This window comes from Typopeltis vanoorti, chromosome 1, assembly GCF_054136105.1.
Source record: "Typopeltis vanoorti isolate ZY-2024b chromosome 1, IOZ_Tvanoo_1.0, whole genome shotgun sequence".
NCBI classification, from domain to species: Eukaryota; Metazoa; Arthropoda; class Arachnida; order Uropygi; family Thelyphonidae; genus Typopeltis; species Typopeltis vanoorti.
The window spans coordinates 31,864,486-31,883,076 of NC_143549.1; the positions used below are offsets into that span (position 1 = coordinate 31,864,486).

General features: G+C 36.0%; 1 protein-coding gene across 3 annotated transcripts in view; it reads right to left on the bottom strand.

Annotated features, from left to right (window-relative positions):
- Nucleotides 1-845, bottom strand: part of LOC150109868 (N-fatty-acyl-amino acid synthase/hydrolase PM20D1-like) — a 230,874-nt gene extending 230,029 nt beyond the window's left edge. For all 3 annotated transcript variants that reach the window (XM_090397063.1, XM_090397055.1, XM_090397070.1), the window contains exon 1: nucleotides 329-845. In XM_090397063.1, the coding sequence (XP_090253189.1) occupies nucleotides 329-608 (280 nt within the window). In that variant the 5' untranslated portion in view covers nucleotides 609-845. The remainder of the gene's footprint in view (nucleotides 1-328) is intronic.
- Between the last annotated feature and the right edge of the window lie 17,746 nt (nucleotides 846-18,591).

The window sequence follows — 18,591 nt, forward strand, 5'->3', positions numbered from 1 at the left end:
TTGTCCACACCCAAAGGCCAATATATTATGTCTCATAAGTCGATGTATTCTCTGGCTAGTTTGCATGAAAAACCTGTCATATCCAAGAGTCAGAAATTAAGTATTCGTGAATTTAAACCATTATTTTTAAAATGGATCAAAGTGAGGGTTGGAATAGTCATTTGATGGTAAAGATTTTTCTTCTTTACAGAATGGATGTGGACTAGTTTTCAAGATGCAAGAAAAATACAGGCAAGTATGAAGAATAGCAATTACAGTAATCAGTGGAAAAAGTTACATTACAAATACAAATATGGAAAACGACAGTGAACAGGATAAAAGTTCTTACTCTTTTCTATATACTGCCGAAAAAGTTTTAGCTCTTCTTTATTGTAATCTCCAACGGCCTTTGTGACTGTTTTAAATCTTACAGCTTCACTTAATCTCTTGGAGAGGCCTCGCGTATTAGGTATATAATCGGCATCACTAGTTCTGCAGGGTATTGCAAGAGGCGGCTGGGGAATGAGTACAGTCCTCAAAATAGCAATGCTCATTATTGCACAAACTAAGAGGCTTCCGGAAACAACAATTATTTTAAAATATGAGTAATAAAGGCAACCCATTTTCATAATAACTTGTATATTTTAAAGCACGACACACATCGAGTACATAATCTGAATTAACATGTGTAGCATCGCTTTACCTATAGAATAACTTAACAATCAACGAATCGATTTATTTTCGAGATAGCAGATTTATAGCATGATACTAATCACGTGCAGTGCAAATGCTGCAGCGACTGGAGTGATTATTCACTTGAACTGTAGAAATAATCTGCCAAAAAATAGAAAACAGGATGAAAGGAAAGAAACGTATACAACATCTACGTCAGGGCACAACAGAATCCCCAAGAACAGAATATACCAATGATCAGTGGCGGCTCGTCGCTTGAATACGTGGGGATGCTGCAACTTTCGAAATATACATACATTTTAAGTACAGTGTATACCTGTTTGGATAAAATATCAAAATTATGGTAAAAATTAAACATGAAAAAATATTGTTTATTATCGATAAAATTATACAGTTTGGTATAATTCAAAATTATTTAAAAATAAAATATATTCTTCTTGTTTTGTTTCATGAAAAAATATTGTTTATTATCGATAAAATTATACAGTTTAGTATAATTTAAAATTACTTAAAAATAAAATCCATTATCATAACCCCAATAATGTTCTAAAATAAAAACTATAACAAATGTTATGTCTTTAATTGTAATTTCCAAATATTTAAAGAGACGGAGTAAACACGATAAACACTACTACTGGCGCAAAGTGCATATAAAAACAGTAGAACTGCGCGACGCTCAGCTTGCATCTCACTATGACGTGCATATGCTTGCGAGCGTAGCAATATGACACTATGGTAAACACAGTGCTGCTAGCGTCATTTGCCCTCCTAAGTGCTACAAGATGGATTTTTATTATTTTTTATACAAAATAAGAGAATTGTATAGGACTGTTGATGATAAAATTAAATATGACAAGCAAATATAAATAAATTAATTAATATATTTGTATATCGAGAAAGATTGGGGATGCTGCAGTTCTGCAGTGCCTATTATTATTATTATTATTATTATTATTATTATTATTATTATTATTATTATTATTATTATTATTATTATTATTATTGTTATTATTATAGACAATAAAAGACGACGATGTAGTCAACCACGAAATAAGAAAAACTGGGAATACATTACATCAGATTCAGCAGATATCTCATACAACAACATTAAACTCACACTGGAGGAAATATATAAGAAAGCTGCAAAGAAAATCAGAATTCGCTCAAAAACAACCCAAAATCCTTGGATAACACAAAACTTAATCCTAGAAATACACAGAAAGGACGCTCTATTGAAAGAATTAAAGCGATATCCAAATAACACAGCTTTAAAAACCGAATATAAGATAACAAGGAATCGTCTTACAACACAAATAAGAAATGCAAAAAGCAACTACTACAGAGACAAATTAACCTCTGTAGTAGTTGCTTTTTGCATTTTAGATTGTGCTCCCAACACCACCGCCTCCGAAACCATAAAACACAGCTTCATGAAAGACGCAAAAACCTATCCAACAACTAGAAAATGACTTTAACCAATACTTTGCAGACTTCATACAAGAACTACACAGAAATATTACCCCAATCACAAAACGTGATCCTCCGCTTGGACCACAATCAAAACAGACATTATCTTTCCCAGCCATAAAAGAAGCAAAACTTCTCTCTGTAATACTTCAAATCAAACCAAATAAAGGCCGAGGAATTGATGGTATAAGACCTAAGGATGTCAAGCAACATGCAACTTGCTTAAGTCCTATCCTACTAAAATTAATAAATAAAATATTTAAAACAGGACGGATACCAAGTATGCTAAAGACCGTCATAATCGCACCCATATACAAACATGGAAAAAGAAATTTAATCAGCAATTACAGACCCATAGCAATATTACCAATTATCAATCAAATTATGGAGCGGATCGTACTGAAGAAACTCACAGCATATACAGAGACCTTTCATATTATCTCCAAAACACAATATGATTTTCAGAAAAAAAAAAAGGAACAACATCTCTCTTGGAAGACTTTACAGAAGTAATTAATACCGCCTTAGACAAAAACAAACTTGCCATGGTAGTCTTTATTGATCTAACTAAAGCATTTGACACACTCACACATCAAACCTTGTTAGAAAAGCTGAGGCATGTTGGAATAAATGGGCCTCTGCACAGGTGGTTTACAAACTACCTCCAAAAAAGAAAGCATATCACACGTATCGGGTCAAACCGAAGTAGAGAGCTACCAGTAACCTGTGGAGTGCCACAGGGAACTGTACTCTCCCCAACTCTATACAACATTTACACGCACGATATTAATCAGCTGCCCCTTAAAGGTAAGATACTCCAATACGCAGACGATACAGCTATAATATCCATCCATAATAACGCAAGCATAGCCCAAACAAATATGCGACATGACATAAATATGATCACAGGCTGGCTCAAGAAAAACTCCATACACCTAAACTCAGAAAAGACAAAATTAATGATATTCAGAAATCCACTGACTCGACCAGTTGATAAAATATATAACCATCCAACATCCATTATCCAACATAAAAAACACACAGAAACCCATTACAATCACTCGGATTGAAACAATACGATACCTTGGAACTTATTTCGATGTAGATATGAATTGGAATAGCCACATAAATCATCTACACAACAAACTCCGACAATAACTGGCAAACTCTGCAGGTTAAAAGACATAGTTCCCACACGCCTAAAAACACTAATATACAAAGCACTATGCCAAAATATACCAAGACACGGTCTAACAACGTATGCTTTCTGTGCGCCCTACAAACTAAATAGATTAATGTCGTTACAGTACAAAATGATAAAACTGATCTTTTGGGAACAAAGAGACAATAATGACTTTATACACACTGCAATGTCAGAACACAAAATACTGACAGCAAAACATTTATGTGACTATGCAGCTTTGCTAAAACATTATTTCGATGGCAACTACAGAGACAGTCAGAAATACATACCGTATAACAAGACCCCAGATAACTAATTATATCACATATAAATACAATAATCACTATGGAAAGGCCATATGAAACTTCTACATCCCAGATATGATAAACAAATTACCATTTGAATACAGAAAGCTTACAAACTACAATAGCCTGAAAAGAGCTCTAAGGACATACTATGAACAAGAAACACTAACCCAAAATACCATACAAACTTAATGAAACAATATATTCGTTCAGGCTTCCAGTTCAGCGACGCATCAATACATTCCAGGTCATCGTGCACGCGCACGCATGTGTGTGTGTGTGTGTGCGCGCGCGCACGAATTTTTCAATCATAGATTTTGTAGCTTCCCAACACAGCAAACAAATCAAAATCAAAAAATCAGCTAACGCCTTTTTATTCCCGTATATACAGCGAGTAAGCGAGGCCATTTTTAGCCCTATCTAGCTTTATGAAGATTGAGTGGGCAGTTCTATCTCCACTGGTACCCATTCAGAGATAGCTGGCCCAAGGCTATCACCAATTAAGCGGCTGAAGAGAGACGGCTCTACAGGTGCCACCATCTCGTGGTCCCCAACCCTAACACTCGTATTTAATGTCTGAAATAATGTGGGTTCTACGGTCGATTTTCTTGAGTTTATGGGAGAAAAAACCCGCTTGGCCATGCAAGAGATTGACTAACTCGGGAATAGGTCGAGAAAATACTTAGAAAAATTTCCTCTAGTCGCCGACTAGACTCGAAACCAAGTCTTCTATCGTGCGGCCAAGCGCCGTGGTGTGCAAACCCCACATCCACTGAGCTACACAGGCTCCTTTTTTTTTTTTTTTGAATCCATAACCAATACTGTCAAAATGAAAGAGATCACTCTTAGCATATTATATTAATCATTGTAAATATGCATGTGAAAAAACGTAAAATACCGTGTTATTATTAATAAAATATATGTATTATTAATATTATTTTCAATTTAAAAATAGCATTGTGAAAAAAGTGAAATTAATCCATTGAGCATTCCCTGCTGATACCAAAAAAGAAACTATGAATATAATTTGAGAATTACTTGAACTGCAGATGAAAATATAAATGTAAAAGATAAAATGCTGAAAAAAATTATGTCTATATATCTAAAAAAAATTATTCCACAACCAATATCGTTAATATGAAAAATATCTTTCTCTTAACACATGAAATTAATAATTGTAAATGTGTATGGAAAAATGGAAAACACATTGTTAGTTATTATTATCTATGTATTTAAATAACATATTCACTTAACATTAAATACTGAATATTTGTAGTGAACAAAAATGTAATAGTAATACTTCAATTATAGGCTGTTCAATAAGTAATAAGACTATATTTATACAGAAAACAGATTACCTTTAATCGTCATCATTTACATGGTCTTTTTCGAAGTAACTACCGTGAAACGCGATGCATTTGTCCCAACGTTGCGTCCACTTCTTAAACATGTGAAAGTCCGTTTTTTGAGAGTTCTTTCAAAACCGCCTCGCAGCTTTTACACATGCTTTGTTGCTATCGAAATGGCGGCCTCTTAGTGGCTTAGTGGTTTCTTGAGCTGAGGAAACAGCCAGAAATCGCACGGTGCGAGATCAGGACTGTATGGAGGGTGTGGTAGGATATCTGTGTTGTTCTTCTGCAAAACGTCCACTACACAACCAGCAATATGTGGCCTTGCATTATCGTGGTGCAATAAGAAGCCATTCTTCAGCAATGGACGCTTCCTTTTGACGTGCTTGATGATAATCGCTGCTGTGTTGATCATTGTCTCTGTGATGAACGTTGAAGGTCTTCCCTCACGTTCAAGATCTTCCACATTTTGCCTTCCTTCCTTAAAAGTTTTATGCCAGCGAAAAACACTTGCCCTCGACATTTCTTCATCGTAGAAAGCTTCGCATATCATGTTAAAAGTGTCCGATGCCGATTTTTGCAAACGCACACAAAATTTAATCGCATAACGCTGTTCCAAGGACGCTTCCATTTCGAAGACTTGGGACAGCAACATTTCTTTATTCCACAGAAATTAATATTGTGATGAGCGGTTTCGCCACAGTAAAATTAGTCTTAGTACTTATTGAACAGCCCACGTATTTGTAAATATTTTGTATATATGAAGAGGATAATAAACTTTCTCAAAAAAAAAAAAAATAGTAGTAGTAGGAGGAGGAGGAGGAGGAGGAGGAGGCCTGTGTAGCTCAGTTGAAGTGGCGCTTACGTCCTCTGCGGTTGGTCTCTTGAAGTCAGACTTAAGTTCAAGTCTAGTCGCCGACTGGAGGAACTTTTTCTAAGCCTTTCTTCAACCGATTCCCGAGTTAGTCGATCTCTGGCATGGACAAGCGGGTTTTTCCTCCCAGAAACTCGGGTTTTTTATCCCGTAAAACTCAAGAAAATCCCACATTATTTCAGACAGTAACATATCTTGTTAGGGTTAGGTACCAAGAGATGGCAGCACTTGTTTGCCACCATCTTCATCGGTGGCTGCTATAATTAGTGATAGACATGGGCCAGCTGTCTCTGATTGACTACCGGTTACCGGTAGAGATTGAACTGCCCAATCAGTCTCGAATAGCTAGATAGGGTATAAAGGCCTCGCCTACTCCCTATAAGGGAATAAAAGGTTCATCGGTGGCTGCTATAATTAGTCATAGACATGAGCCAGCTGTGTCTGATTGGCTACCGGTTACCAGTGGAGATTGAACTGCCCAATCAGTGTCTCGAATAGCTAGATAGGGAATAAAGTCCTCGCCTACTCCCTATAAGGGAATAAAAGGCATTAGCTAATTTTATTATTATTATTATTATTATTATTATTATTATTATTATTATTATTATTACTACTACTACTACTACTACTACTACTACTAATAATAATAATAATAATAATAATAATAATAATAATAATAATAATAATAAAATTAGCTAATGCCTTTTATTCCCTTATAGGGAGTAGGCGAGGACTTTATACCCTATCTAGCTATTCGAGACACTGATTGGGCAGTTCAATCTCCACTGGTAACCGGTAGCCAATCAGACACAGCTGGCTCATGTCTATGACTAATTATAGCAGCCACCGATGAACCTTTTATTCCCTTATAGGGAGTAGGCGAGGTTAGTAATGATGTAATTTTTTCATGTAGTACTGTCATATCCTGTACACCCCTTGAGGGTACATGGCAGGAATTTGATGATGATGATGATGATGATGATGATGATGATTATAAAGACACAAGACTCAAAACCAATCGAAATAAAATCCGTAGATGACCTCAACAGGCTGTCACATTGAAAGGAATATTGACAACACGTAAAGAAGGACCAGCACCCCAACCAACATGAATGCACACCATCAAGCAGACGTAATCACCCCGGAACATGATAATTGCCACATTCTGAAATCAATATCAGAATGGAAACAACTGACAATCCCCAAAAAAGGACTATCTATTCTCCACATCAACATCAGAAGCATTCAAAAATACTGGCTGACCCTGCAAGCTTATCTGAAGGAAGATATAGACGAAATAGACATTTTAATACTGACTGAAGTATCTACGACAAACGAAGAGGCATCCTCCTACCAAATCCCACACTTCCAACAACACAAACACTGCAGACAAACAAAACGAGGCGGTGGTATAATAATATTTACCAAACATAAACTAGAAGTAACAGAAATAAACTATAAATTAGAATACGCAGAAAACATATGCATCGAAATTAAAAACATCAAACAAGAAAACTCCCTGATATTAAACGCAATATACAGACCTCCGAACTTAAGCACCACAAAATTCCTAGAAGAACTAAACAGATGGCTTTCAGCCACGAAAGTAGGCACCTCAAAATACTTGATAATAATAGGAGACATTAATATAAACATTAGGAACATAAATAACAACACAGAACAATACCTAGACCTATTATCGGCATATAACATAACCCCATCCATACAGTCGTATACACGAGAAGAGATAGTCGGAAACACAACAACCTCAATCTGCATTGATCATATAAATATAAGGGCCCCTCCAAACAGCCACACAGCAGCCGTCATAACATGCAAACTAGCAGACCATTATTTCACAGCATTGCAGTTACACACTGAACCAGAACCCATTAAAATCACTGACACTACAAAACAGTATCATAGCATTGTAAACGAAGCAATAGTGAACGATGAAATCAGAAAAACAGACTGGATGCAGATAGCATCTTTAGACTCTGCTGAAGCTGTATATAATAATCTTAAACTTGCATTTAACAAAATATACAACAAAGCATTAACAAAAATAAAAATACGCCCCCAAACGAAACAAAATCCATGGATAACAGACAACATACTAACAGACATACAAAGAAAAGATGCCCTATGGAAACAACTTAAGAAGTCACCCAACAATATCGCTTTAAAAGCTGAATACAAAAGAAAACGGAATCTCCTAACAACACAGATTCGAACGGCAAAAAGAAACTATTACAGCAACAAATTAACAACAGCACAGAATGACATAAAGGAAACCTGGCACCTGATTAATGAAATGCTGGACAATATACACAGAACCACTGCCACAGAAACAATAAAACACAGCTTTGCCTGCGACCCCAAATCCCTTAAACAGTTGGCAAACAACTTTAATCAGCACTTCGTGAACTCTGTCCAAAAGCTACAAGAAACAACCTTTCCTCACACATACGAACATTCTCCACTAGGTCCACGAGCAACCTAGTCGATGTGGTTCCCCACAGTAACAAAAGAAGAACTATCACTGGCAATTCAACAAATTAATCCTAACAAAGGACCGGGGATAGACGGAATCAGACCAAAAGACATCAAGAAACACTCAACCGACCTACTTCCAGTTATACAAAAACTGTTAAATAAAATCTTCAAAACAGGACACATACCTGAAACACTGAAGACTGCATTAATCACACCCATACACAAACAGGGAAAAGGAAACATAATAAGTAATTACAGACCTATCGCCACGCTGCCTGTAATCAACCAAATCATGGAGCGCATTGTACATCAGAAACTCTCCACATACGTTGAAAAATTTCAAATCATACCCAAAACACAATATGGCTTTCAAAAAAATAAAGGAACAGCAACACTCCTGGAAGATTTCACAGATCTAATAAACGCTGCATTGGATAAAAACAGAATAACATTAGTGGTATTCATTGACCTAACAAAAGCATTTGACACACTAATACATAAAACCTTGTTAACGAAACTTACCCATGTCGGAATTGGAGGTCGTCTACTCCAGTGGTTTAAAGCATACACGAAAAACAGAAAGCACATCACACGTATAGGATCAGCACACAGCAAAGAGGTACATGTAACCTGTGGAGTACCGCAAGGAGCTGTCCTATCTCCCATTCTATTTAACATATACACACACGACATAAGCCAACTCCCCCTAAAAAGTAAAATCTTCCAGTATGCAGACGACACTGCCATAGTATCCATTCACAACACTGCAAAAATCGCTTACAAAAATATGCAACACGACATCAATCAAATCACTAACTGGTTAACCGAAAACGTCATATATATAAACCCTGGAAAAACAAAGCTAATGATATTCAAAAACCGCCAAACCCTGCCCATAGAAACTAAATATCTCACTATCAAACATTCATCCTCCTATACACAAAGTGCAGAACCTAAAATCACAACCATCACACAGGTGAAAACAACACACTACCTTGGACTTCACTTCGATGCAGATCAAAGTTGGAATAGCCATACAAACTACCTACATACCAAGCTTAGGATAATAGCAAGCAAACTGTACAGATTAAAAGACATTGCCCCAACCCACATAAAAATACTAATCTATAAAGCATTATGTGAAAACATTTTAAGATATGCAATCACATCATACGCATTCTGTGCAGACTACAGACTCAACAAGCTACAATGGTTGCAAGATAAAATGATAAAACTGATATTCTGGGAACAACCCACTCTTATGCAGGAAGCATGGACAAAACACAAAATATTTAAGGTGAAACACTTATGCCACTACACAGTCATGTTAAAACACTACTACAGCCCAACATATAGAGTAACCAGAACAACATATCAAATAACAAGACCACAGTCAACAAACTACATAACATATAAGTACAACAATCATCACGGCAAAGCCACCCGAAACTTCTACGTACCTGACATGATAAACAAACTGCCGTTCAACAACAGAAACCTAGGAACATACAGAGAGCTGAAACAGGCACTACATAAATATTATAGCGAGAATGAAAATTAGAGCAATTCCTGTTTCTCTCTCCCCACCACACACACACACACACACACACACACACACACACACACACACACACACAAACCATGACAACCCCCCCTCTCAAAAAACTACCACTACAAGAACACAAAGAAACAAACACACCTTGTCTAAATCCAACCCTATTTGCACAAAAAAAAAAAAAAAAGTTAAACTGTAATAGCAGTCGAAGTCTTTCAAGCACGTACCAACAAACAGTAAAATCAACACCTGGCTTGTGACCACTATAGGAACACAACCATGAAACCACCACCCTCTGTCATCTATTATCTTCCTCAGATAAGCTCTGCTAAGCTTCGAGGAAGAAAATTACTAACTCGCAAGTATCTGTTATACACACTTGTAATGCGTTATAAATATTATATACATATAATTACTACAGCAACTATGTATGCAATTCATCTGAGACATAAAAAAAAAAAAAAAAAAATTCTGTATAATCCTTATTGTAAATACTCTAAATATTATTATTGTTTGTAACTTATACTGAGACATAATGAAATGTAAAAAAAAAAAAATTATTATTATTATTATTGAATTGTGTGTGTATGCTGCATTACTGCATTGTATCGTGAATTGATGCACATTGGTGCCAATCTATATTTAGCTAGTTTAAAAAAATGTATATTCATATTTATAAAATGTACTCTGCATTTTGTATATCGAATTTTCGTACTGTACAGAAAAGATAATATGTTTTTCATTGTGTGTGTGCAGATACTCTGTGTGATAGTAAACCTTATCATTTTCATTGTAAAAACAAATAAGTCGTTTATAAAAAAAAAAATAATAAAAAAAAATTATTATTATTATTATATTCTAAATTCAAAAATTCTGTATTAACCTTATTGTAAATATTAAAAATATTGTAAATATTAAAAAAAAAAATTATTATTATTATTATATTCTAAATTCAAAAATTCTGTATAAACCTTATTGTAAATATTAAAAATATTGTAAATATTAAAAAAAATTATTATTATTATTATTATTATTATTATTATATAAGATACACCCAACACTGACATACTAACCGTTATTCAAGCAATACCTGTCATACTTCCCCTTAAACTCATTCACAGATGAAATATTCACAACCACCTCTGGCAACGCATTCCACCCATTTACAACCCTCCAAGCAAAAAATCTAGTCCTAACACCCTTATTAACCACACTTACACAATCTCCAGGGATGACCTCTCATTCTCTCCATTCCTTCACTGGTCTTAAAAAGGTTATCAGTATCAATGCTATAAAACCCTATGCACAAGACTCCCTGCCAATGATAGTCCCATATGACAAGTTACTATGAAACTATTCATCATAAAATATTAATAAAAATATATTTATTAAAATTTAATATTTTATTATGAATTCTTCCTCTTATGCCTCGATTTTTAAAGGAATTTGTTTGCTTTATGGAGAGCATAATAAAACTATTGTAATAAAATACATGAAGCAATCAGTAAAAGAAATGAGCAAGTAAAGCAACTATTCACAAACAATCTAAGTAGAGCCCACAGAAAAACTACTATTACAAGATTAACCGGTTCCGAATATTTGTCTTGGAACTCAGTTGAATTTCTTAAAGGCATATGCAGCGGCTTCTACAACTTTCGGAAAGTTCATGTAGGGAGAATTCGTTACACTTCCCATCCAAAAAAAAAAAAAGTAATTTATTAATTAATTGATAAAGAGAATATTAATAAGTTAACGCCTTTTATTGCCTTACAGGGATGAGACGAGGCCTTTTAACCCTATCTAGCTTTCGGAAAATGAGTGGGCAGTTCAATCTCCACCTGTAGCTAATCATGAGAGATAACTAGCCCATGACTATCACTGATCATAGGCGGCTACCGATGAAGATACCGGCAAGCAAGTGCAGCCATCTCTTAGTATCTAACCCTAATAGGATGTGTTCTGTTTGAAATTATGTGGGTTCTACATTCGATTTTCTTGCGTTTATGGGACAAAAACCCGAGTGTGAATGATGTTCTATTTGTAACATCTCTGTAGAATTGTTTTCAAATACAGTATATAAAAATAAGATAACGTGATGTTTTATTCCTATTATTATTATTATTATTATTGCATGACCCCCAGTGAATACAAGGACTCATCGCTTGAGGGCACTCTACTCTACTTCGCTAAATACATCTCATCCTCTTCACTACTTAATTCTCCTACTACGACACTGCTACCATCATGTCTACCATCCATCATCATCAATAGCAGTATTTTTGTCTGTAAATTGCATATATTTTGTATGCCGATTTGTCTACATGAGGGATGAAAAACCAGAGTTTTCAGGAGAAAAACGCTGCTACCTCCGTATGAGATTGGCTAACTAGCCTTCAGTTGAAAAAGTCCATATAAGGATTTTCCTCGTCACGACAAGAATAGAACCCATTTCTTTTTCCAATCGAAGAACAAAATGTTCCACTGTACTGTTTTTCCAATTCCACTGTGCAGGTAGAAGGCCTCAGTTCGATTCTCGTCGTGAAGAGAGTAATCTCTATAGAGGCTTTTTCAGTTGAAGGTGAGTTAGCCGATCTCATATGGAAGTAGCAGATTTTTTCGCCTGGAAACTCGGGTTTTTCATCAAGCATACAGAGAAATCGGCCTTGAAAACACACAACTAACAGAAAAAAATACCAGTTGTGGCGGTGGACATAGATGGCGTTGATGTAAATGATGGCAGTGGCAGTTCGCTATGGTTGGCGGATTGTATGGTGGAGACTGAGAGTTTTAGAAATAGATGTCCTACCTCGAAGAGTCTTTGGACTCCTTGGAGGTGTCACATAATAATAATAATAATAATAATAATAATAATAATAATAATAATAATAATAATAATAATAATAATGTTTTATGTAATTATTAGCGTTCAAATTCAGGAATGCAAGATACAATTGATTTTTCATAACTAAAATGTGAGACGGAGACATGAGTTTATAAATTATCTATCATACCTTCAAGATTGGTCTCAAGAAATACCATCTCCAATCCCTAATCCAATGACCTGACACTTACATACAGTATATTCCAGTCATTTGAGTAAATAATAACATGATGGGAAGTAATAAGATGTGCATTATTATTGTTGTTTTGATCTGGTGAAGAAGATCAGTGACCTCTCACGATCAGCACCACACAATCGAAGTCATGCATGCTAATGATGAACAACTTAATTTAAGCAAAGCAAAGTGGATTTTCTGCCACAACAGAAAAGTTTGAAAGTTTCAAACTTCAATCGAGGAAAAATATTAGGCCTGATATAAATCCAAATTAGCACAGCATGGAGACGACTGATTTCACTCTGTAGATGGCTGATTTGCTTTAGCAAAATTAAAATATGTCATAACGCGCACACACACACACACACACACACACACACACACACACACACACACACACACACACACACACACACACACACACACACACACACACACACACACACACACCAAATGATGTTAGTGGAGGCGATGGATGGTACATTCCATTGATTGTAGTTGTATGTAGTGGGAAAATTAAACAGTAGAGGAGACTGTCAGAAGTGTGCAGCGAAATAGAGTGGCGTGCCCTTCAGCAATAAGTCCTTGTTCTCCTTGGAACTGTCAGGAAATAATAATAATTTTAGTTGGTCTGTGCAGCTTCCACTTAGAAATCCAAAATCCACTGATTTTGGATTTCTCAGTGGAAGTAGCATTGGCATCTTAGGCAGCCAGAAGGTAGCTACGTTCACGTCTAGTTATGAAGTACAGAAACTTTTTCTAAGCCTTTCTTCGACCAGTTCTCGATCGCTGTCAAAGGCAAGCTTTTTTTTTTTTTTTTTTAATCCTGGAAACTCGGATTTTTCGTCCCGTAAAACTAAAGAAAATCGACAGCAGAACCCACTCTATTTCAGATAAAAACATATCCGGTTAGGGTTATGGGCCATGAAATGGCAGCACTTGATTCTCAGTCTCTTCATCTGCTCCTTATAATTAGTGATAGTCTGGCAAGTTATCTTTGATTGGCTAGTGGTGCTGATTGAACTGTCCAGTTAGTTTCCAAAGTTTGATAGGTGTAAAACAGCTCTCACCTACTCCATATAAAGGAATAAAATGAATTAGCTGATTTTTTATATAATCATTTTTGCAAGTTCTGGCCATCCATTCCCGTGTGACTGATTTTGGATTTTTTTTAATTTTTTTTTATTTAGAAGCTTATTACCGAGCCTTATAAGCTGTTTTCCTTTCATCAATGATTTTTTATCATGCCAATCTAAAATTATATTTTATCATTTTTTTCAATAATAATAATAATAATTCATAATATGATGTTAACCTTACCCAGAATGACCAAAGCCAATAACTACACTGAATTTTCAAATTCGGTCAAGTAGAATTCCAGTTGTAACAAAATGAGGTGATGCCAACTAGTCATTCGACGCTAAAGGAGTACTATGTGGAAACTGCTACACACTAATGTAATCGAATGTGTGGTGCTGATGATGACTTAGTAGGTGCCTCTAGTTACTTTGTGACATACATGTTTTCAATTAATATTGTGCTGAAAATTTGGGAGAGGTGCATAAATATCGTCATCATCATCATCACGAACCATGGGCTCACTGCCCGTTGATGTCCGATGCCGTCTTCACTTTCTTTTTCTAGTGCACAGTGTCACAGTTTCTGCACATCCATTACACACCAGTCCTTTATCTCGTCTATCCATTCTCTGTGTGGTCTATCTTTTCTGTTCACACCATCCATAATACCAAACATAAATATCTTTATCTTCCAGTCCTCACTCATTCTACAGATGTGTCCAAATAATTGCAGCTCCCGATTTATAATCTTCTGCATTAGATTCGCTTTTGGTTGTATCTTCCGATAGAGCTCTTCATTTGTGATTTTCTGTACCCATCCTATTCGTAAAATCTTCCTGTAGCAAATTCTTTCAAATACCAAAATTCTTTTTCTTGATTCCTTATTTATTACCCATGTTTCAGATCCATACAGTATACACCGCTAAAAACGCATGTTTCCAGTACTTTTACTTTTGTTTGCAGTCTGATCACTTTCCTTTTCCAGATATTATCCATAGCCTTCAGATTTGTTCTACCTTTTCCAATTCTGGTCTTTATTTCTTTTTTACAGTTCAAATCATACGTCATTTTACTTCCCAAATATGTGAATTGTTCTACATTTTCTATATCAGTTTCATCCACCTTGTATCTTTTGTTTCATGTTCTTCTCACCAAATACCATTGTCTTTGTTTTTTCCAAGTTCATAACAAGTCCAAATCTCTTCCCTTCCTCATTTAACAGTTTCAGTGTTTTTTGTAGTTCTCTTTTATCTTCTTCAATAATAACAATGTCATCTGCAAATCTCAGATTGTTAATTCTCATTCCGTGTACAGATATTCCTTTGGCATCTTTCTTCAGTTTGTCCATTGCTCTGTGAAAATGCTTAGTGATAATGGGTCCCCCTGTCTAGCACCTCTAAACCATTTCCTCGAATCATCACCTATTCTAACTGCTGCAACTGCATTCTGATAAACATCTTCTAATATAGCAATTTGTTTTTTATCAATTCCGTAGGATTCTGGAACTGCTAATGTCACTTTCTGGTCAATACTGTAGAATATATCTGAAAATCAACAAAACAAGTATATATGTTTTTGTTTTTTCTCCTAGCTATTAATAGCTTTCTCTGCTATTAATCACATTGTCAAAATCTGTTGAATTGTAGTTTTTCCTCCTTAAATCCTTCTTGCTCGTCTGCAAGGTATGCTTCCAATTATTTTCTCAATTCTTTGTGTCAATATCATCATTATCACTTTTTACCAAGGTGACTTTTCAAAGCAATTGTTCTATAATTTTTACATTCTAGCTTATTTCCTTTCTTGTATCATGTCACTAATATTGATTTCACCCGCTCCTCTGGCATTTTCCCTTCTTTTCATATCATAGTCCATAAGATGCCTTTCTGTAACCATACTTTCGCTATCATATTTAGTCATTTTTCCAGTGATGTTATCGTTACCAGGACTCTTGTTGTTTTAGCCGTCCTATTGCTTTTTCTACTTCTCCTCTTAAAATGTTCATAACATACTCATTATCTGGTGATATCTGCTTCACTTCTTCAGTCAGTTTCCAAAAGCTATCTAAATCTAGTTTTTCTTCATATAACTCACTGCAGTATCTTGTCCACCACTGTACATATTTTTCTTTATTCATCAATACTTTGCCATTTTCCTCTTTAATTGTGGTCTGTTTTTGGATGCCACTTTCTATTAATGGTTCCAATCATTTTGTATACCTCCCTTGTTTTATGCTCTCCATAGTAAATAAATAAAATCAGCTAATGCCTTTTATTCCCTAATAGGGAGTAGGCGAGGCCTTTATACCTTATCTAGCTTTTGGAGACTGAGTGGGCAGTTCAATCTCCATCGGTAGCCAATTTGAGATAGCTGGCCCATGTCTATCACTAATTATAGCAGCCACTGATGAAGAGGCTGGCAAACAAGTACTGCCATCTCTTGGTACCTAATTCTAACAAGATATGTTACTCTGAAATAATGTGAGTACTACTGTCGATTTTCTTGAGTTTATGGGACGAAAAACCCGCTTGCCCGTGCCAGAAATCGACTAACTCGGGAACTGGTCGAAGATAGGCTAAGGAAATGTTCCTCCAGTCAGCGACTAGACTAAAACCTAGGTCGTAGCGCAATTGAAAGATCAATGGTACATTGCGCCCTTCGATTGGAATAGGCCTAAGTTCGATTCTCGTTGCGACAGGAGGAATCTCTATCTGGACGATTTCAATCGAAGGTGAGTTAGCCGATCTCATACGGAGGTAGTGGGGTTTTTTCTCCCGGAAACTCGAGTTTTTCATCCCGCATACAGACAAATTGGCCCTTCAGCACACACGCAATTTACAGACAAAAAATACTAGTTGTGGTGGTGGAGGAGGAGGCGGGCGGTAGATGGCGTTGATGGAGATGATTCGTAGTAGAGGTTCAGTGTAGCGGTGAGACAGTTGTAGGTGTCCTCCCGCGATGAGTCTTCGGACTCCTTGGAGGTATCAGGAATAATAATAATAATAATAATAATAATAATAATAATAACTTCGAGCGGCCAAGCGCAGAGGACGCAAGCGCCAGTTCCACTGAGTCAGAATGGATAAGATTTCATCTTATCCATTCTGACTGCTTTTTTCACCTCATTACCCTTTCTTCTATATTGCTAATCAATTTGTTCTGATATATCCCTTCTTATCGTCAACATTCTTTTCTCCTGTACTAACTTCAGTGTTTCTTGTCTAATCCATTTCTTCTTGATCTCCTCTTCTTCTGGTACTGTTTCTTCAACTGCATCTTCTATCGCCTTCATCACTCTTTTTACTCTTCGATTCGAATTTTTTTTCCCCACACTTTTAAATTTCTCTTCTAACACCGTTCTGTACTACCTTCTGCCTATTTCTGCTCCACTTATTCTTGCTGTATCTCTTCGTTTCTGATGATGGGGTTTATATATATATTTTTAATTTCAACTTGTTGTTTGCAATCACCAAACTATGGTCCGAGTCTATATCTGCTCCTTGAAAAGTTCGACACTGGTGTACTAATGTTATCCATCTTCTTTTAATCGTAATCATATCAATCATGTTCTTGGTTTTCCAATCATTTGATCGTCACGTCCATTTACTACACTCCTTTTGCTGGAATCTTGTGTTACAAATCCTCATCTGGTGGTCTACAGCAATTCTAACATTTTTTCACCTCATTCATTTCTTTCTCCAAAACCATATTTTCCCATGACCTTTTTCCCAACCATCATTATCTATTCCGACTCTAGCATTCCAATCTCCTTCAATAATTAGTACATCTTCTTTTGGTATTGCTTCTAGTCAAATGGTTTTGCCTGAAGTCTTGCTACTATGATTCGTTCATTGACTTGTTTGTAGCCTAAAAGTGCCTCTCTAGTAGCTCTTTTGTTAAGAAGGAAGCCAACTCCTGCTTCGTGCTTGGGGTTATGCCCTGATCATATTACTCCACACCCATTTATCTCTCCTGATGATGTCCATCGCATCTTAGCGAATCCTAGTATATCCCACCGATATCTCTTCATTTCCTCATGAAGTAATTCCAATCTTCCTGACATTCAGAGTGTCTGCACAGTCCATGTTCCTACTGATAATAGTTCTGTTAGTTTCAGTTTCTTTTCGGTATCCCACTTTTCGATCCAACTCCGATCGCTCGATTGGTATCTCGGGTCTTGTTGATCCGGGCGACGTCCGAGCCAGCATGTCTTAGCTGTTGATCCTATAGATATCAGATAACAATCGTGTTTTTACTTTACAGTCAGAGCATCGACACTCATCTGACCGACCATCCTCCTTTATCCTGGCTTGGGACTGGCATGAGACCATTAAGGACTCCATGGTGGAGTTTGCATAAATATGCTTCGCATAAAATATTCTGGGCATTTATTCAGCAGGGAACTGGTTTAAAAAACGTTGAAGTAGGATATTTTTCTTTCAGAAACTTGTCATTAAACCAATTAATGCTGTAAATTATTTTTCATATGACTCCCATCATAAAAGATTTCTTTAACCTGTAGTGCATTCATGCTACGGTTGGACTAAGATTTTTTCCT